At 40.3% G+C, this 17877-nt stretch overlaps 1 protein-coding gene across 5 annotated transcripts in view; it reads left to right on the top strand.

The window, feature by feature from the left end:
* Positions 1-17877, top strand: part of nkain2 (sodium/potassium transporting ATPase interacting 2) — a 524118-nt gene that overhangs the window by 496251 nt on the left and 9990 nt on the right. For 2 of the 5 annotated variants that reach the window (XR_006310460.1, XR_006310462.1), the window contains exons 6-7: positions 1336-1417; positions 13588-13653. Coding sequence is in view for 2 of the 5 variants with exons in the window: in XM_043684067.1 (XP_043540002.1) it covers positions 1336-1417; positions 13588-13600 (95 nt within the window). In the remaining 3 variants the exon portion in view is untranslated. Of the gene's footprint in view, positions 1-1335; positions 1418-13587; positions 13659-17877 lie in introns of those variants that run through there. The other 3 variants (XR_006310461.1, XM_043684067.1, XM_043684074.1) reach the window with 3 other exon arrangements.

Raw genomic sequence — 17877 nt, 5'->3', positions numbered from 1 at the left:
GAATACGGGTTTTATTACATTTGATGTTAACACATTCCGAGCATGTAAGAGACTTAAATATACACTCTGGTTAGTTGTAGGTTAGATTAGTAGATAGTTGAGGTTTGTTTGTTTGTTTTTTTTGCTTTTCGGATTTTTTTGTTGTTTTTGTTTTTTTTGTCAAATTTTGGCTATTGTATATTTGAGCTAATTGTATATCAATGTTTATATCTGAGAGTTTTGTTTATTTTTGTAAACTTGTAAAAATGTTAAATTTCTAATAAAAATATCTATAAAATAAAAAGATGTAGTTAGATGAGCAGTTGAAATGCTATAATATATGAGGCTACAGGGCAAGTGCTGAAAAATGGGATTAGAATAAGTGCATGTTTGATGACCAGTATGGACACAATGAGCTGAGGGGCCTCTTTCCATGCTGTAAAATCTCTTTCACTCTATGAATCTACAATTGCACTTTCCTGCACCTATGACTATTGGTCAGCACGTACATGAGTATCAATTGAACTGGACTTGATGTGAGGTAGGATATAGACAGCAGTCAAACTGGGTGTCATCATTGGACGTATGGTACCTAATATATTTCTAGGTATTGTTTCCAGGGGGCAATGTGTAGAGGAGAACTGTGAAATGATAATCCCGCATTAATTCTATTACGACAGGGAAGTTGTGTTTGCAAATAGGAGTTGGGAGGTCATGTTGCGACTGTACAGGACATTGGTTAGGCCACTTTTGGGATATTCCCTGCAATTCTGGTCTCCTTCCTATTGGAAACATGTTGTAAAACTTGAAAGGGTGCAGAAAAGATTTACAAGGATGTTGCCACGGTTTGAGGATCTGAGCTACAGGGAGAGGCTGAACAGGCTGGGACTGTTTTCCCTGGAGCGTCAGAGATTGAGGGGTGACCTTATAGAGGTTTACAAAATTATGAGTAGCATAGGAGAAATAAGCAAAGTCTTTTCCCTGAGGTGGGGGAGCCCAGAACTAGAGGGCATAGGTTTTAGAGTGAGAGGGGAAAGATATAAAAGAGACCTAAGGGGAAACTTTTTCACGCAGAGGGTGGTATGTGTATGGAATGAGCTGCCAGAGGAAGTGGTGGAGGCTAGTACAATTGCAACATTTAAAAGGCATCTGGATGGGGATATGAATAGAAAGGGTTTGGAAGGATGTGGGCTAGGTGCTGGCAGGTGGGACTAGATTGGGTCGGGATATCTGGTCAGCATGGACAAGTTAGACTGATGGGTCTGTTTCCATGCAGTACATCTCTATGACTCTGATTCTACATACAAACAGGAATCTATTACTGGAATCTAATGACATTTCTGTTTTACCCAACAGTTGATTTCATCGGAGGGTTTGACTCATACGGCTATCAGGGCCCACAGAAAACATCTCATTTACAGTTGCAGCCCATGTACATGTAAGTCCATCTTTTAAGTGCACTTTAAGTTAAATTTCTACCATGTATTCTTTATTGTTTGATTTGAATTGACTGTACAGATAACTTCAATATGCTGTGAAGGAGATAAATTTCTTCTATCACATTTCATGGGGACTCGCTCATCAGCTGTCTTAATTTCAGTGGAGGATCCAAAGAAGCTCCAGAAAAATGAATAGTGTTCTTATTTATTAATGATCTATCATGGAATCATAGAATACATCCAATTTTTAATTGCCTGTAACCTCTTCCTTTCAAAACCTCATGTATTTGAAAAGGTGTAGTAATACCTGTATTCATACTCGAACAATGCCTTATCAGTTTAGCCATTTTCCTCTCCAATAATTCCCTAAATTTGCATGTCTTACTGACAAGTAAATCAAAATTAAACTCTAATATAGAGCTCACAATGTCTAGCCTTATGTAAATTGTTAAACTTTAAGAAGCCAAAAGTCCCCATTTTCTGTTGGTGTTACTTCAACAAAATCATTGAATATAAACAACCTGGATATGAACATGCTTGCACACTAAGAAACAGTGCACTCAGAAATTCTTAAAATGTAAAGTGAATGAAAAGAATAATTTATTTCTGAGTTATAGAAGATAATATTAGCATGTAAATCTATGATTTTTATAAGATGATTTACCACCACTATTCAATAGAATAATATACTTCTAGTCCCATGAGAAGTATGTTAACAATTTATTATTGATTTTCCTGCATGCAGAGCACACATTTTAAATCATATATAGTCTTGTACTCAGTACTACTAGACAGTTTTGCATCAAAACATAGAAAATAAAAGCAGGAGTTCAATATGTTCATGGCTGATCATTCAGCACCCTGATACATTTTTAATCAATAATGGAATCGGTTGTTATGGGAAGAGTGGAGTTGGGGATTATCAGATCAACCACAATCTCATTGGATGGCAGAACAGACTGGATGGACTGACTGGCCTACTTCTGCTTCTATGTCATAGAGTCATACAACATTGAAACAGGCTCTTCGACCAAACAAAGAAATTACACTAATCCCATTTACCTGCACTGGGTCCATATGCCCTGGCATTTTAAGAGCTCATACAGATGCTTCTTAAATGTTGCTAGAGTACCTGCCTCCGGTATTCCCTCTGGCAGCACATTTCCTATTTCTACCACCCCTGGGTGAATTTTGTTTTTTCAGATCTCTTCTAAACCACTTACTCCTCACCTTAAACTTATGACTCTGGTCTTAGACACTTCTACCTAAGAGAGATGATTCTCATGATCTACTTCCAAGCCACCCATAATTTTGTGTACCTCAATCAGATACCCTCGCAACCTCCTTTGCTCCAAAGAAAACAAACCCACTCCATCTAGTCTCTCTTCATAACTGAGACTTTTCATATCAGGAAACATCCTGGTGAATCTCCTCTGCACCTTCTCCAGTCCTGTCCTCCTGCTAGTGTGATGACCAGAACTGCCCACAGTATTCCATTTGTGGCCTATAAAGTTATAACAAAGCTTCCTTGCTTCTATATTCTACCTCCAGGTTAAAAAGGCAAGAATCCCATTTGCCTTCTTCACCACCCTGTCTACCTGTGCTGACACCTTCAATGATTTATAGACTTGTACACCAAGGTCCATTTGTTCTGTAATACTCTCGAGGGACCTACCATTCATTGAGTATGTCCTTCCCTTTTTGGACCTCCCAAAATGCATTACCTTACACTTATCAGGATTAAGTTCTACCTGCCATTGCTCGATGCAATTTATGTGTCTACCAATATCAACTCCAGCCTGGCACCATCCTCGTCCGTATCAATAGCATCACCAATTTTCATGTCATCTGCAAATTTACTTATTATATCTTCTACATTCACAACCAAGTTGTTAATGTATAATAACAAATACCAAAGGTCCCAGCACCAACCCTACAGTATACTGCTGGTCACAGTCATCCAATCACAAAAACATCCCTCCGTTATCACCCTTAGCTTCCTAATTGCAAGCCAAATTTGGATCTTGTTTGCCAAGTTGAATTCCACGGGCTTTTATCTTTTGGACCAGCCTTCCAAATAGGACCTTGTCATGGCCATGTAAACCACATCAACTGCACTACCCTCATCAATATATTTAATCACCTTCACAACAACTCAATTAGAAAGACAAGACCTCTCTCTAACAAATCTGTGCTGACCATCCCTGATTAATCCCTGTACTTTCAAGTGTTGATTAATCCTGTCCCTCAGATTTTTTTTTCCTAGTAATTTATCTACCACTGACATCTAACTAACCACTATAACTGATTGGTCTGTGATGACTTGGCTTATCCCTGCTTCCCTTCTTGAACAAAGGAACCACATTAGCTATCCTCCAATCATCTGGCACTTCATCTGTAGCCAGCAAAGTATTAAATATCTCCAAAAAGGCCCCAGCAATCTCCTCATCTTCCATAGCAGCCTGGATACATCTCATCAGGTTCTGGGGATTTATGCATCTCTATGCCTGCCAAAGCACATAATATATTTTCTTTATTTTCTCTGGGATGTGGGTGTTGCTGGCTGGCCAGCATTTATTGAAGTTGCCCTTGAGAAGGTGGTGGTGAGCTGACTCTTGAATTGCTACAGTCCACATGCCATAGCTTGACCTACAGTGCCATTAAGTAGGAATTCCAGGATATTGATTCAGCCACAGTGAAAGAAAAACAAAATATTTCCAAGTCAGGATGATGAATGGCTTGGAAGGAAACTTGCCTTTGAGACAATAGTGGGTGCTCCCATGTATCTACTGTCCTTGTCCTTCTAGATGGAAGTGGTCATGGGTTCGGAAAGTGCTGCCTAAGACTATGTGATGAAGTTGTAAATAGTACACACTGCTGCTTTGAGAGTCAGTGGTGGAGGGAGCGGAAGCTTGTGGATGTGGTGCCAATCAAGTGGCTATTTTGTCCTGGATGGTGCCAAGCTTTTTGAGTGTTGTTGGAGCTACACTCATCCAGGAAAGTGGGCAGTATTCCATCACACTCCTGATTTGTACCTTATAAATGGTAGGCAAGTTTGGGGAGTCAAGAAGTCAGCATGTTCTTGAAGAGTGAAGGTCAAAGGCAATAGATCCAAGAAACCCTGGATATCATGGGATCTTGTGAATTTGATAAAGAAAAGAAAGGAAGCATATGTCAAGTACAGCACATTAAAAACAGGGAGGCCCTTCAACTGTATAGAGAGTATAGGGTGTTGCCTAAAAAGAAATTAGGAGGGCAAAGATGGGCCACAAAATAACTTCGGCTGATCGGATTGAGGAAAGTCCCAAGGCATTTTATCAATATGTTCAAGTGAGAAGAGTACCAGTGGAAGAGGGTACTTTTAGAGACCAAAGGGACACTTGTGAATGGAGGCAGTGGATGTGATTGAGGTCCTAAATGAATACTTCTCATCTGTATTCATGTTGGAGAAGACATTGTAACTGGGGATTTCAGTTGGAATGGTGAGGTTCTAGGACATGTTAGGTTAATAAGAAGGTGAGTTATTCCCTCAATCAGCTTTCCAGACTTCCCATGTACCTTATCCTGCCCATATCTTTTTTTGCCTACTGGATTGTCCTTCCATTCGTTCTACATCTGATTGGACCTTACGCCCAAATTTACCATCTACTCTGTGCCTGTCCCCTGCCAAATTAATTAAAAACCTCCGCAAGAGCATAAGCACCCTCCCAATAAGGATAATCGGAGCCAATACAGTCCCAGGTGCTGTCCCAATGATTCAAAAATCTGAAGTCCTCACTCCTACCACATCCCTTTAACCACATGTTCATCTGACCTATCTTCCTATTTCTATACTCAGTAGTACCAGTTGCTGGACTAATCCAGAGATTACAACTTTTCTACTCTTCCTTCTTAATCTGTGACCTAACTCTCTAGATTCCTAATGAGGTCCTCATTTCTTTCTTTACCCATGTCATTGGCATGGACAGTATCACGACTGCTGGCTATCCATTCTCCCCCTTCAGAATGCTCTGCAGCCAATCTGAGACTTCCCTGACCTTGGCACCAGAAAGGAAACATGCCATTTGAGAATTTTATTTGCTGCCAGAAAACCACATGTCAGTACCTTTTACAATCAAGGCTGCTATCGCTAAAGCTTTCCCAATTTATTTTGCCCACACCCCGCTGTGCAGCAGAGCCAACAGTAGTACCACAAACTTGGCTGTTGCTGCTTTCCCCTGAGTGACCATTCACCCCCCACCCCCACCCCAGTTGTATCCAACACAGTATACTTGAGAAATGGCCACTGGGGACTCCTACTCTGCCTACCCACATTTACCACTCCTCTCCCACTAGTACTCCAACTGAGCTTGATCCACTTCACTCCTGCTCTGAGTGAGTTCGATTCACTCCTCTCCTACTGCTGCTCTGATTGAGCTCTTATGTCTTCTCCCCATTCCTTTGGATTCCTTTAGCCCTGAGAACTGTAACTAATTCCTTCTTGAGTATTGGAACATCCTTCCTGTATTTACCCTGTCTAATCTTGTTAGAATTTTATCAGTTTCTATGAGACTCCATTTAATTCCTCTAAATTATATTTCAGTGAATATAGTCCTAAGCGATCCAGTATCTCTTCATACATCAGTGCTGCCATCCCAAGAAACAGTCCAGAAAGCCTTTGTTGCAATCCATCCATAGCTCAGATATTCTTCCTCATATGAGCAGACCAAAACTGTACACCATACTCTAGGTGTGGGCTCACCAAGGCGCTGACAATTACAGCAAGACATTCCTGCTCCCATACTCAAATTCTGTTGCTATGAAAACCAACATAATATTTGCTTTTTTCACTGCCTATTCAACCTGCCTGCTTACTTTCAGTGACTGGTGTTTAAGGACACCCAGGTCTCATTCCACCTCCCTCTTTCCCAATCTATCTCCATTTGGATAATAATCAGCTTTCCTGTTTTTGCAATCAAAGTGGATAACTTCACATTTATTTACATTATACTTCATCTTCCATGTGTCCACTCAATCAACATGTTAAAATCACACTAAAGTATCTCTTCATTGTTCTCACAGTTTGCCGTCTCATTCAGCTTTGTGTCATCTGCAGACTTGGAAATATTACAATTGCATCTAAATTATTAGTATATATTGTGAATAGTTTTAATTATGAAGATAAAGTTAACACTATTAACAAAAGCATACCATGAAACATTAGTCCCTTGAAAACATTAATGCCAAAACAAAATACTGCTATGCTATGAAGTAATATTCACTACAAATCCATAAGTTGATTACACTTCCTCACATTCTGAATTAAATAGCAGAACCTCAGAGTAATATCTCTGGATTATTACCTGAGCTATGAACAAATTGGCAAACAGTCAATAATATTAGAGAATGTGTGTGACTCAAATGCTGGTGTGGAACACTGATGGTATGATACTGTCACTAGAGATAATGTCACTAAAAATCTGAATTCCAAGCTAATGTTCTCGGAACAAGGGTATGAGCTACACTGTGGCAGGTGGAGAAATTTAAGTTCAATTTAAAAAATCTGGAATAAACTCAACAATGCAACCCTTGTCAATTATTGTAAAGACAAATGTCCTTTGGGGAAGGAAATTTGCTGTCTATACCTAGTCAGGTCTACATGTGACTCCAGACCCATAAAAATGTGGTTGTCTCTGAACTATCTTAACAATAAATTCTGAACAAGCCAGCTGACACTATCTTAGATCCCCATCCATACTCCCAGTGAGCCATTGGTAGTCTGAAATTGCCCTTCACTATTGACATAGTGGTGCAGCAGCTGCAAATGATCACTTCTCATGGCACATAGGTGACACAGCTAATACTTGCTTGAACATACAACTGTATATTCCTCCATCTATGACTGTTTAAGCGGCAGGTCACACAGCTCTCCAATCTTTCAGCTACATCCCATCTTACATACTCATCTAAGTCATTACCATGCTTTCCCAAATGCCTACCATACCCAGTTACTAATCAGTGATGATTGTCAGACCTCTACATACAGGAAAGCCTTCAATTCCTTCAAAATATTAATTTTTATTTAAAATCATCAAAATCAAACAGATATCAAACAAACAGAAGCTGCATTTGATTCTTGGAACACAAAAATAAACTGCATGCTTGTTGAGCTCCAACAATTTACAGTCAATGACTGATCACTGCATCCTACTGGAACTGGTATAAATTAGGTTGTGTCTGGTTAGCATCTGACACAATTGCAATCTGTGGTGCAGGGTGTGATGTTCCTTCTGCTTAATGTTTTCATCCTGCTCCTCAGAAAACTGCCACTCTCCCATTTCCTCAGCATCCATCGCATTCCCTTGTTGCCTGCTCCAGTTAGGCAGATCACGGCATGTCTGTTTATGTGGCACACTCTATCTAAAACATATTGAAGGATCTCACCAGTCCATTCCAAACAGAAAAACGACATCTTCATTTGGCCTATAATTTCTCCACCATGACCCTCATCGGAAAATAGGCTACTTTGTATTTACGCCATGCCTCAGTTAGGAGTTGTTTCATGGAGTCATCAGCTATGATCAAAGTGGGTAGTCTTCAGTCTCCTAGTAATCATCTTTGAAGTCATCTGGATCATCAAACACAACAGGAACATGAGAATTCTCAAGGAAGTGTGAGTTGTAGCAGCTGTCAGGGCCCTGGGCACAAAACCTCTAGAAATTGGAATCAGTGATCACAGATCATTCACAGATTCTTGATTGAAAGCAGTTGAGACCAATATATTTGCATGTTTCAAGAATGAGTTTGATATAATTCTTAGGCCCAAAGGGATCAAAGGGTAAGAGGAGAAAGTGGGAATAGGATACTAATTCAGGTGATCAGCCATGATCACATTGAATGGCGGAACAGGCTAGAGAGGCTGAATGGCCCACTCCTGCTCTTATTTTCTGAGCTTCATTAATGGAAGGCAATCCTTTTCAACTGACGAACTCCGTTACAAAACGATATAACCCTGAAAGCACAATGTGTGTACTGTTGATTGCGTCCTGGGCCTGAGGGTACCCAATGTTGTCAACAAATCCTCCTGCCCAGGCCTCGTCACAAGATAACACTCACCTCATTACAGGGAAATGTGATGACGCAATGTGATCTGGCACAAATGGCATCAATATTTGACACATGTCTGGAAATCGAGGAATCACACGGAGGTCTCCAGAGGCTCCCTGGAATGAGCCGAAAATGTTCATGTAGCTGTAATGTTGATGGCCACAGGAGGAAATGGCCATACACTCCCTTGCTCACAATCAGATGTTAATACTGATTAACATCCTTGCAGGCATACCATGAAGGTTCATCAGACTTGTATCTGCTATGGGATTGTTCTAACAGGAAATATTGGGCAAACTAGAATTTCAAAGACTATGAAATAATCTAATAGAAACCTATCCAAAATCTGAAAGAGAAAGACAGGGTAGAAACAAGTAAGATCTTATCCCCAACTGGGGAGTCTAGAACTTGGGGACACTATTTAAAAATAAGTGGGTACTATTTAAGAGCAGGATGAGTAGAATTTCTTTTACTCAGAAGGTTGTGAATCTGTGGCATTCTCTACGTAAGCTCAGTGTTTCAGTATAGAGTGGTAGTGACCAAAGGAAACCATACTCGATCCCTTACAGTAACATATATCCTCTGCAATTATTGTCTGCTCCACATCCCTGCACATGTTATTCTGAGGACCGAAGGCAATTTCCCCACTTCCTTGTCATATCATCGCCCCCTGACAACTGCATCCACCCTTGATTTTTATTAAGCTGACCCCCACCACTGCCGACTTACCTGGGCACACACACTGATCATGACTCCATCCCCCACCACTGCAGACTTACTTGGGCACACACATTGATCATGACTCCATCTCCCACCACTGCCGAGTTACCTTGGCACACAGCCCTGACTTTTATGACCAGGTCCCTGACTGATCACTTTGCAGCTACCCAACTAACTTACTGTGATTCTCTGGTCTATTTGCACTAAACATACAGGGTTGACTATGGCGTGCTCCCAGACTGATATGCACTCCCCTGACCCTGACACCCATAAGTGGCCAACTGACCATTTCTAAACACCCACACTGATAGCAGATGCTACCCTTGACTGACTTTACCATGACCCCCTGAATGATGGCAGCCCCTTCAATTCAAGTGAGGATTACTGACCTTTGACTTTGAGAAAAAGCCAATGATGGATGCACATGCAGTGTATTTTCCATTCAGGCTGCTGGTGAATGCTGTGGGTATAAGAATGACGCAGCCATGCAAGTCCACCTCCTTGACTGATGAGTGAAGACAAATACGATACGCTGCCCGTGTCTCTAGCTGCATGAAACAGCCATGCCAGACAGAGGTACTGTGAGTCTCCATGACTGAGGTAGCAAAGTAAAGCAAGATGAGGAAAAGCAAGGCAAGGCAAGACTGTTGAGAGTATATAGGTCGGTGCTTCATGAATGGGATCTAAGAATACCAGCAACCAGCCCTGAGGTGCAGACTGGTCCAATCCATGAGCTGGTTACCTGTCCCTGCCTTAATGTGCCCTGGCAATGAAAGGTGCCAGAATGCAAAGTGTGAGATAGTGAATTTTAATGGGAAAAACATTGAAAGAAAGCATAAAATGAGGAATACAATTCTAAAGGAGATGTGAAGCAAAGGGACCAGCATGTATATGTGCACAGACCTTTGAAGGTGGCAGGACAGGTGGAAAGAGTAATTACTAAAGCATACAGTAAGTAGTCTTGGCTTTATTATTAGGGGTATAGAGTATAAGAGCAACGAGATGAGGTTGAACTTGCAAAAGACACTTAGACCTCAGCTGGAATATTGTGTACAGTTCTGGTACCACATATAGGAAGGATGTGAATACGCTGGAGATAGTGCAGAAGTGATTTACAAAGTTGTTTCGAGGGATGAGAAATTTCAGTTACAAGGATAGATTGAAGAAGTTGGAACTGTTCTCTGTGGAGAGAAGGAAGCTGAGGGGAGATTTAATAGAGGTTTTCAAAATCATGTGCAGGCTGAATTGAGTAGATAGGGAGAAGAGTGTTTCCACTTGTAAAATGATACAGATTTACACAGGATACAGATTTAAAGTGATTGCAAAAAGAGCAAATTTGATGTGAGAAAAATCTTTTTCACATAACAAGTAGTTTGAGTATAGAATGCACTGTCTGGAGGCACGTTCAATTCAGACATTCAAGAGGGCATTGCTGATTATTAAATAGAAATAATGTGCCACAGTATAGGGAATAAGCAGGAAATTGGTAGTAGTTAATGATGTTTATTTGAACAGGCAGTGCATGTATGATGGGCCAAACAGCCTACTTCTGTGCCATAGCAGACTCTAAACTGCAGCATGGCAGTGCAGAAGCATTCTGTAAGTGGATTGGAGATGTACCATGATGATCCAGAGAGGCTGTTACATGTCAGATACCAGTGTCTGTGGCTGCTGTCTATGCTGTGTACACTGAGACATCAGTGACAAATTCCAAAATGAAGGTCCAAAGGAGTAAGTGGTGATGTTAGAAAGAAAATAAGGGAGATTTTTTATTTATTTTTTACTTATTGCTTGGGAAGGTACAATGCTGGGTGGGTTAGGGGCAGCAATATACTAGAAATAAATCAAGCAAGTAGGACGTAAATAATTTTATAGAACGCATGATTTGAAATAGTTAGAAAAATCAGAGAATTACTAAGCTATAGGGAGAGAGGAAGACTGGTTTGGAGGATAAGGGGAATGGCAACAAGTGTTGGTGACAACTGAACTGATGGTTTCAATCTCCAGTAAAAATCTGAGTTCCCTCACTGGTTGTTGCTGAAATTGGTGAACAGGGCAGGGTAGGTTTAAGGTATCAATCAACAGTTAGCTATCATGTGTACATATGCTAACAAATAATAATGATGCAAATTAGTGTGTCATCATTTGCTCCTAGTGGCATTGCTGTACAATGAAAGTCATGGGCAGTCAACAAAAGGTATGTTTCTCAAAAGGAGAAACTGCCTAACATAATAACATTTCTGAGATATAACAAGGCATTATCAGAAATTAACAATGTTAATTAACAGGAAAGGAGACATAATTGAATAGCTAAAAAACAACACAAAGCTGCAAAGTGGCAACCACCAAAGGAGTATCAAAATAGAATCAACAATTTGAAAGCAGTGATAGATGAAGATTGGAATTTTAGTGCTAAAAATTGCATGGAAATTGTTAATATTCACTGTTACCAAAGAAAAGTCCAACATGACTGAAATGCTGTGCAACATTATAGAAATAATACCAATGGGCCAAAACACTAACCCGAACCCCTGATTGTCTATCCGTTTAATTAACAACTTATTTTGTATTGCACAGTGCAGCACAGGCAGTTGGAAAGGCATCTTGCATAAAAATAGTAAATGCCAAAAGCATTGGTGGAACAGTTGCTGAAGATTGGCATGCAGGTGCAGCAGACAGTGATGAAAGCTAATGGCATGCTCTCCTTCATTACAAGAGGATTTGAGTATTGGAGTAAGAATACCTTTCTGCAGTTATACAGGGCCTTGGTCTCCTAGTCTGAGGAAGGCCATTCTTGCTATTGAGAGAGTCCAGTGAAGGTTCACCAGACTAATTCCCTGGTTGGCAGAACTGACATATGAAAAACGAATCGATCGACCTGGCTTGTATTCGCTGGAATTTAGCAGAGTGAAGGTGGATCTCTTAAAAACATGTAAAATCCTGATGGGACTGGACAGGCCAGATGCAGGAAGAATGTTCCCAATGTTGGGGCAGTCCAGAACAAGGGGTCACAGCCCAAGAATTAGGGGTAAGCCATTAAGGACTGAGCTGAGGAAAAATTTCTTCAGAAAGTTGTGAACATGTGGAATTCTCTCTCACAGGAAATTGTTGGGGCCAGTTTGTTAAATACATTCAGGAGGGAGCTGGATGTGACCCTTGCAGCTAAAGGGATCATTGGGTATAGGGAGAGGGCAAAAGTGGGATACTGAGATTGCATGATCACCCATGATTATATTGAATGATGGTGTAGGCTTGCAGGGCTGAATGGCCTACACCTGCATTTATTTTCTATGTTTTTATGTTTATATGTTCTGATTTTTACAAATATGGCATGTAATGCAAAGGTGCAACAGTACTAACAATATTTTATTTGCACCACGTCAGGGAGGGAACATATCCACCATTTAGAACATAGAACATAGAACATAGAAGAATACAGCGCAGTACAGGCCCTTTGGCCCTCGATGTTGCGCCGATCCAAGCCCACCTAACCTATACTAACCCACTATCCTCCATATACCTATCCAATCCCCAGAATCATAGAATCCCCACAGTGTGGAAGCAGGCCATTCAGCCCATCAAATCCATATCGACCTTGCAGAGAGCATCCCACCCAGACCCACCTCCCTACCCTAGCCCTGTACCTCTGCATTTCCCATGACTAATCCACCTAGGCTGCATATCCCTGGACACTATGGGCAATTTAGCATGGCCAAACCAGCTAACCTGCACTTCTTTGGACTGTGGGAGGAAACTGGAGCACTCAGAGGAAACCCATGCAGACACGGGGAGAACGTGCAAACAGACAGTCACCTGAGGCTGGAATCAAACCTAGTTCCTTGACACTGTGAGGCAGCAGTGCTAACCACTGAGCCACGATGCTGCCTGAGCCACAGTAGTAGGATTATGCAAAGTTTTAAGTATCTCATAATAAGAAGAATTTTACAAATGTCATTAGCACGTGCTGTAAGTTAAGAAGGATATGTGATGACAAACTATTGATTAAATAGAAAATATAATTTTCACGGCTTGAGCAGTGACAAATAACATCACTGAAATACAAAGTCAACTCAAGAGTAAACTCAGCTTAGGAGAAATTTTTTTACATAGAAAATTGTAAATACAATGCAATGCCTTGACATAAGTAAGTCAAAAAAGAGAACATGTACCTTTAAAGTAGATCAAATGACTTATTTCTTTGTTGTAAATTGTTATTTATATATTAATAATATTTTAAAATTATGTCCTGTATACAGTTGTTGCTCTTTACCAACAATTGAAGGTTTCTTGCAAAATGACATCTGCAACTTTCCAATTCTGTGCATGTATTTTCAAATGTACATTTGCATTTTGTCATTTATTGGCTCCACAGATGACCCATCACCCTGCTCATCCAGTGCAGAGAACCCAACCTTCTCCTCAGAGAATGGTAAAGTACCAGTCCGTATTGAATTCACTGGCAAGGAGACACCATCTGCAATCACTGAAGGAGGGCAGGTTGTTGCAGATCATCATCACCAGTTTTCAAATCTTCAATAGCGCTTTGTTAGAATGCATCACCATGGCAAGATTTTTCTAAACTTCTAATTACTATTCCAGAGTATGATGCAAAAATGAGCACAGCTATTGAATCAGACAATGCACCACTTAATTGCCACTATGCAATTGAAGTACAGCCAGCTGCTTGATATTACATAACCCCATGCAGTGTGTTTTTGACACAGGGTATGAAAGCTTGAGTGACTAGACCACCTTCTTCCGACCCACCACTGTAATATAAAGGTTGGGCAGGCACTGAAATCAACAGCCCTCCACCATATGTAAATAAATAATTAAGAGCCTGTTGAACTCATTAAAAGCTCACTTGGCCCCATAATACACTGTCCATGACAAAATGTAGGTATGCGGGCAATGGGACAGGAGACAGGAGCCAATTTTTAAATGCCAAAATGAAGAAAGTTGCAAAGAAGTGGGCATGTTTTGCATGTTTTGGGAGCATTCCCCCTCACAGATATGGGCTTACCTTTTCTTCCAATGTCCAATAGGCCCTGGCCTCTGCAGACCCTCTCACCCTCGATGATATCTCGGATCTCAACCTCCCTTAAAGGCTCTAGATTTACCTTTGGAAGCCACGATCCTCTTTGGGCTTCTTCCTGCATTACTCATTGTTCTTAGTGCTATGACCCATCACCCTGTTCATCCAGTGCAGAGAACCCAACCTTCTCTTCAAAGAATAGTAAAGTACCAGTCCGCATTGAATTCACTGGCAAGGAGACACCATTTGCAAACATCTGCTACCATAGCACTAAGCTCTGGTGTTGATAGGAGTGATGGAACTGCCAATCAAAGAAATTGCCCTGTAGCTTTTGAAGGTAGGACTTACTCCTAAGTGAGGGTTGGTAGTTATATAGTTTAGCAATCCCGCAATTGTGCCCATTGGGCTCAATGAAAGAGTTGGGTTCCAGCAGATATTTTTTCTCGTAACTTTCTGTCCCAGATACACATTGACAAGATTTGGCTTTACAGCATTATGTCTTGAGCTGACTACAGTTGGGAGAAATAGCCCTTTTGCATATTTCTATGAAGACTTTAGTTCAACAGCCATTGAACTAAGGCCATGGTGGTTCCTTTTCTCCCATCCTCCTCTCACAGCTCCATTAGTCAAACAACCCTGTAGAGTTTCCTAAGTAATGAAAGGAGTATAACACTATGCTTTCTTTCACACATATCTTATCAAAGTTTTTGTATGGTCTGCGAAGATCATTGCACTTATAGTTATAAGTAAATGTTTTTAATATCTATTGAAATGAATAAAGTGCAGTAGAAGCATTTATAGTAAAATATATTAATTGCCAATAAGAGATTTGATTTATTATTTATAGTATCCTATCAGTCATTGAAATAATCTGCACTTGTTCTTAAATATGTCTTCAGCAGAATGTCACTTCCTATTCCAAGTAGATGTTTTAAACCTTGTGTATTTTTTAGCATAGTTTTCATCTTTCTGTAACTGTTTCTACAACATCACGATGATTTATTGCAGTATTATTATCCTTCTGACAACAGCAAACTGTACACATCCAGGATGTTCTATTTGATTCAAATTACAAAACTTAAATATATCCTCCATGTGCATGTTGCAAAGATGTCTGATGGTAGAGTGGCTAGTATTCCTGCGTCTTAGCCAGAAGTAGCAGGTTCATGTCTCACACCAGGATGTGAGGCCACATTAAGATGTGTTCATAACATGGCCAGACAAGATGATTGTTAACCTATAAATTCTTCTAATATGCCCATGGCAGGTGGTAAGAATTGGGGAGGTGGGGATAGCCATGCTTTATGAGGAGAGTGCCCTTCAAGCTATCGCCTCTGGTAACCAACTAGGGGCTTGTTCCCGGAAGAAACTAGCTATTGAAACAGTCTGACGTATGTATTTTCTCTACCTCATGAGCTGCAAAGGTGTTAATTTAAAGTAATGCACTGCCCTTGTATGATACAAAGTAAGTTTGTGGTGCAAAGTAACAGGTAGTAATATTCACCACTACTCTATAATGAAAGAAAATGCCTTCATTCACGATAGCTTTGTTATTATTTCACCCACACATTCTATAAAATAATAGTTGGATAAGATAATGGCGAGTAGTTGGATTGGGATGACTGCTGATGTAAAGTATAAACACCAGCGCAAACCAAATGGACTGATCACTGATACCTGCGTTGTATTGCCCTGTGTGTTTTCTATATAATCTCACTGGTTAGTACAGTGCCATACTTTCACAATTTGCAAAAAAATGTAATAAATGTCATCACTTCAAGATATTAGTGACCTCAGTTTAAAAAAAAGGGCTATGCAATGGAACAGAAATTATATTTTGCTGGGGAATAATGTCACTCTGTCAGGATAAAAAGATTGTTTTATCAGTTATCTTACATATGCAAGAATCAGAAGTTGTGTATAATTTACTTTGGTGTTGAAATTAATCTAAGCATGTGATCAAGCATTTTGCTTCATTACAACATTTTTTCTCTGTACCAGTTCCAGTATTTTCAAAGTAATGAATCAAGATTGCATTTTAAAAACTTCTACGTACAAAGCTATTTGCATTTCTGCAATGACTGAGATGTTGCGTGTTCATCTTGTCTGATACTTTGAGTATCTAATAATAATCTGCACATTCAATCTTCATAATCTTTTCAGATGTAATCTCACATTCATGACATGTTACTCTACTGTTTAGTGAGAGAGTCATGAGAAATAATGACACAACATTCAAAGCCCTAATTAAATATTAATAATATCTCTGTTAGGTTTGGTAGAAATATCAGGTAATAATACAATATACCTGAAAGCAATGCACTTGTTGGTTACAACTACATTGTAGGAAGTTTTACATACAATCAGCTAGCGAACTGTCAACCTACTGTCAACTGTATTGTTCAGTGACTGATAGTTTGCCTGGTTACAGCACTAAGTCTTTCTTTGCAACAATTTTAAACACATTTCCCCCCCAAAGTTGGCAATAATATGTTTCACTGACAGCTTCACACTCTAACAAAATCCACTTTAAGCTACAATTGTCCATTTGTGGTTGTGGAAAGGCATAAAATTCTTTCTGTAAGTGAAACATCAAACATTCAGCCTTGATTTTGTTCATTTGTTTCAAACTTTCTTTGGTAACTTTCTTCTACTTTTGGATGCTACAGATGCCCTTAGATTGTCATAAGCTAAAAGCCAACACATAGATTTGTACACACATGCAAAACCTCTGTAAGCCATTGCATTATTTACATTTGTATTGTATTAATCACTTTGAATCATGCAACCATGCTTTTATTTCTTTCTTATTAATAAATGTAAACTGATTGTGGTGAAGTTCTGTTGTGCTGGGTTTGTCTCATGGATTGGCAAAGAAGAAATTGTTATCCTGTTTGACAAACAGTATTATAGAAAGACTTGGGAAGTCATTTTAAAAATAGCATTGGAGAACTTTGCCCTAATACTTTAAAAGTACTTTCTTCACTCCCCCAGCATTGAAGGAGATAAAGGAATTGGCGATCATACCCACACAGCTGCCTTTGTTTATTCAAGGATAGCCTTGAGGAAGGCTCAGAGAGCATATACAGCTGGACATTGCTTCAAACATGGCAGTGATGTAATTGAAAATAGATTAAATGAGCTAAAACAAGCTATTACCTTATTTGATGAAGTCCATCATATAAGGTAATACAGTCCATCTTCCGCAACTACACTGGCCCCACCCCCCATCTTTTCCTCTGCTACATCGATGACTGTATCGGCGCTGCCTCGTGCTCCCACGAGGAGGTTGAACAGTTCATCCACTTCATCAACACCTTCCACCCCGACCTCAAATTTACCTGGACAGTCTCAGATTACTCCCTCCCCTTCCTCAACCTTTCTATTTCTATCTCAGGCGACCGAATCAACACGGACATCTACTACAAACCGACCGACTCCCACAGCTACCTGGACTACACCTCCTCCCACCCTGCCCCCTGTAAAAGCGCCATCCCATTCTCCCAATTCCTTCGTCTCCGCCGCATCCGCTCCCAGGAGGACCAGTTCCAAAAACGCACAACCCAGATGGCCTCCTTCTTCAAGGACCGCAATTTCCCCCCCGACATGGTCGACGAT

This window comes from Chiloscyllium plagiosum, chromosome 3, assembly GCF_004010195.1.
Source record: "Chiloscyllium plagiosum isolate BGI_BamShark_2017 chromosome 3, ASM401019v2, whole genome shotgun sequence".
NCBI lineage: Eukaryota > Metazoa > Chordata > Chondrichthyes > Orectolobiformes > Hemiscylliidae > Chiloscyllium > Chiloscyllium plagiosum.
The sequence above is the reverse complement of the archived record's forward strand: the minus strand, read 5'-3'. Positions and strand labels throughout refer to the sequence as shown.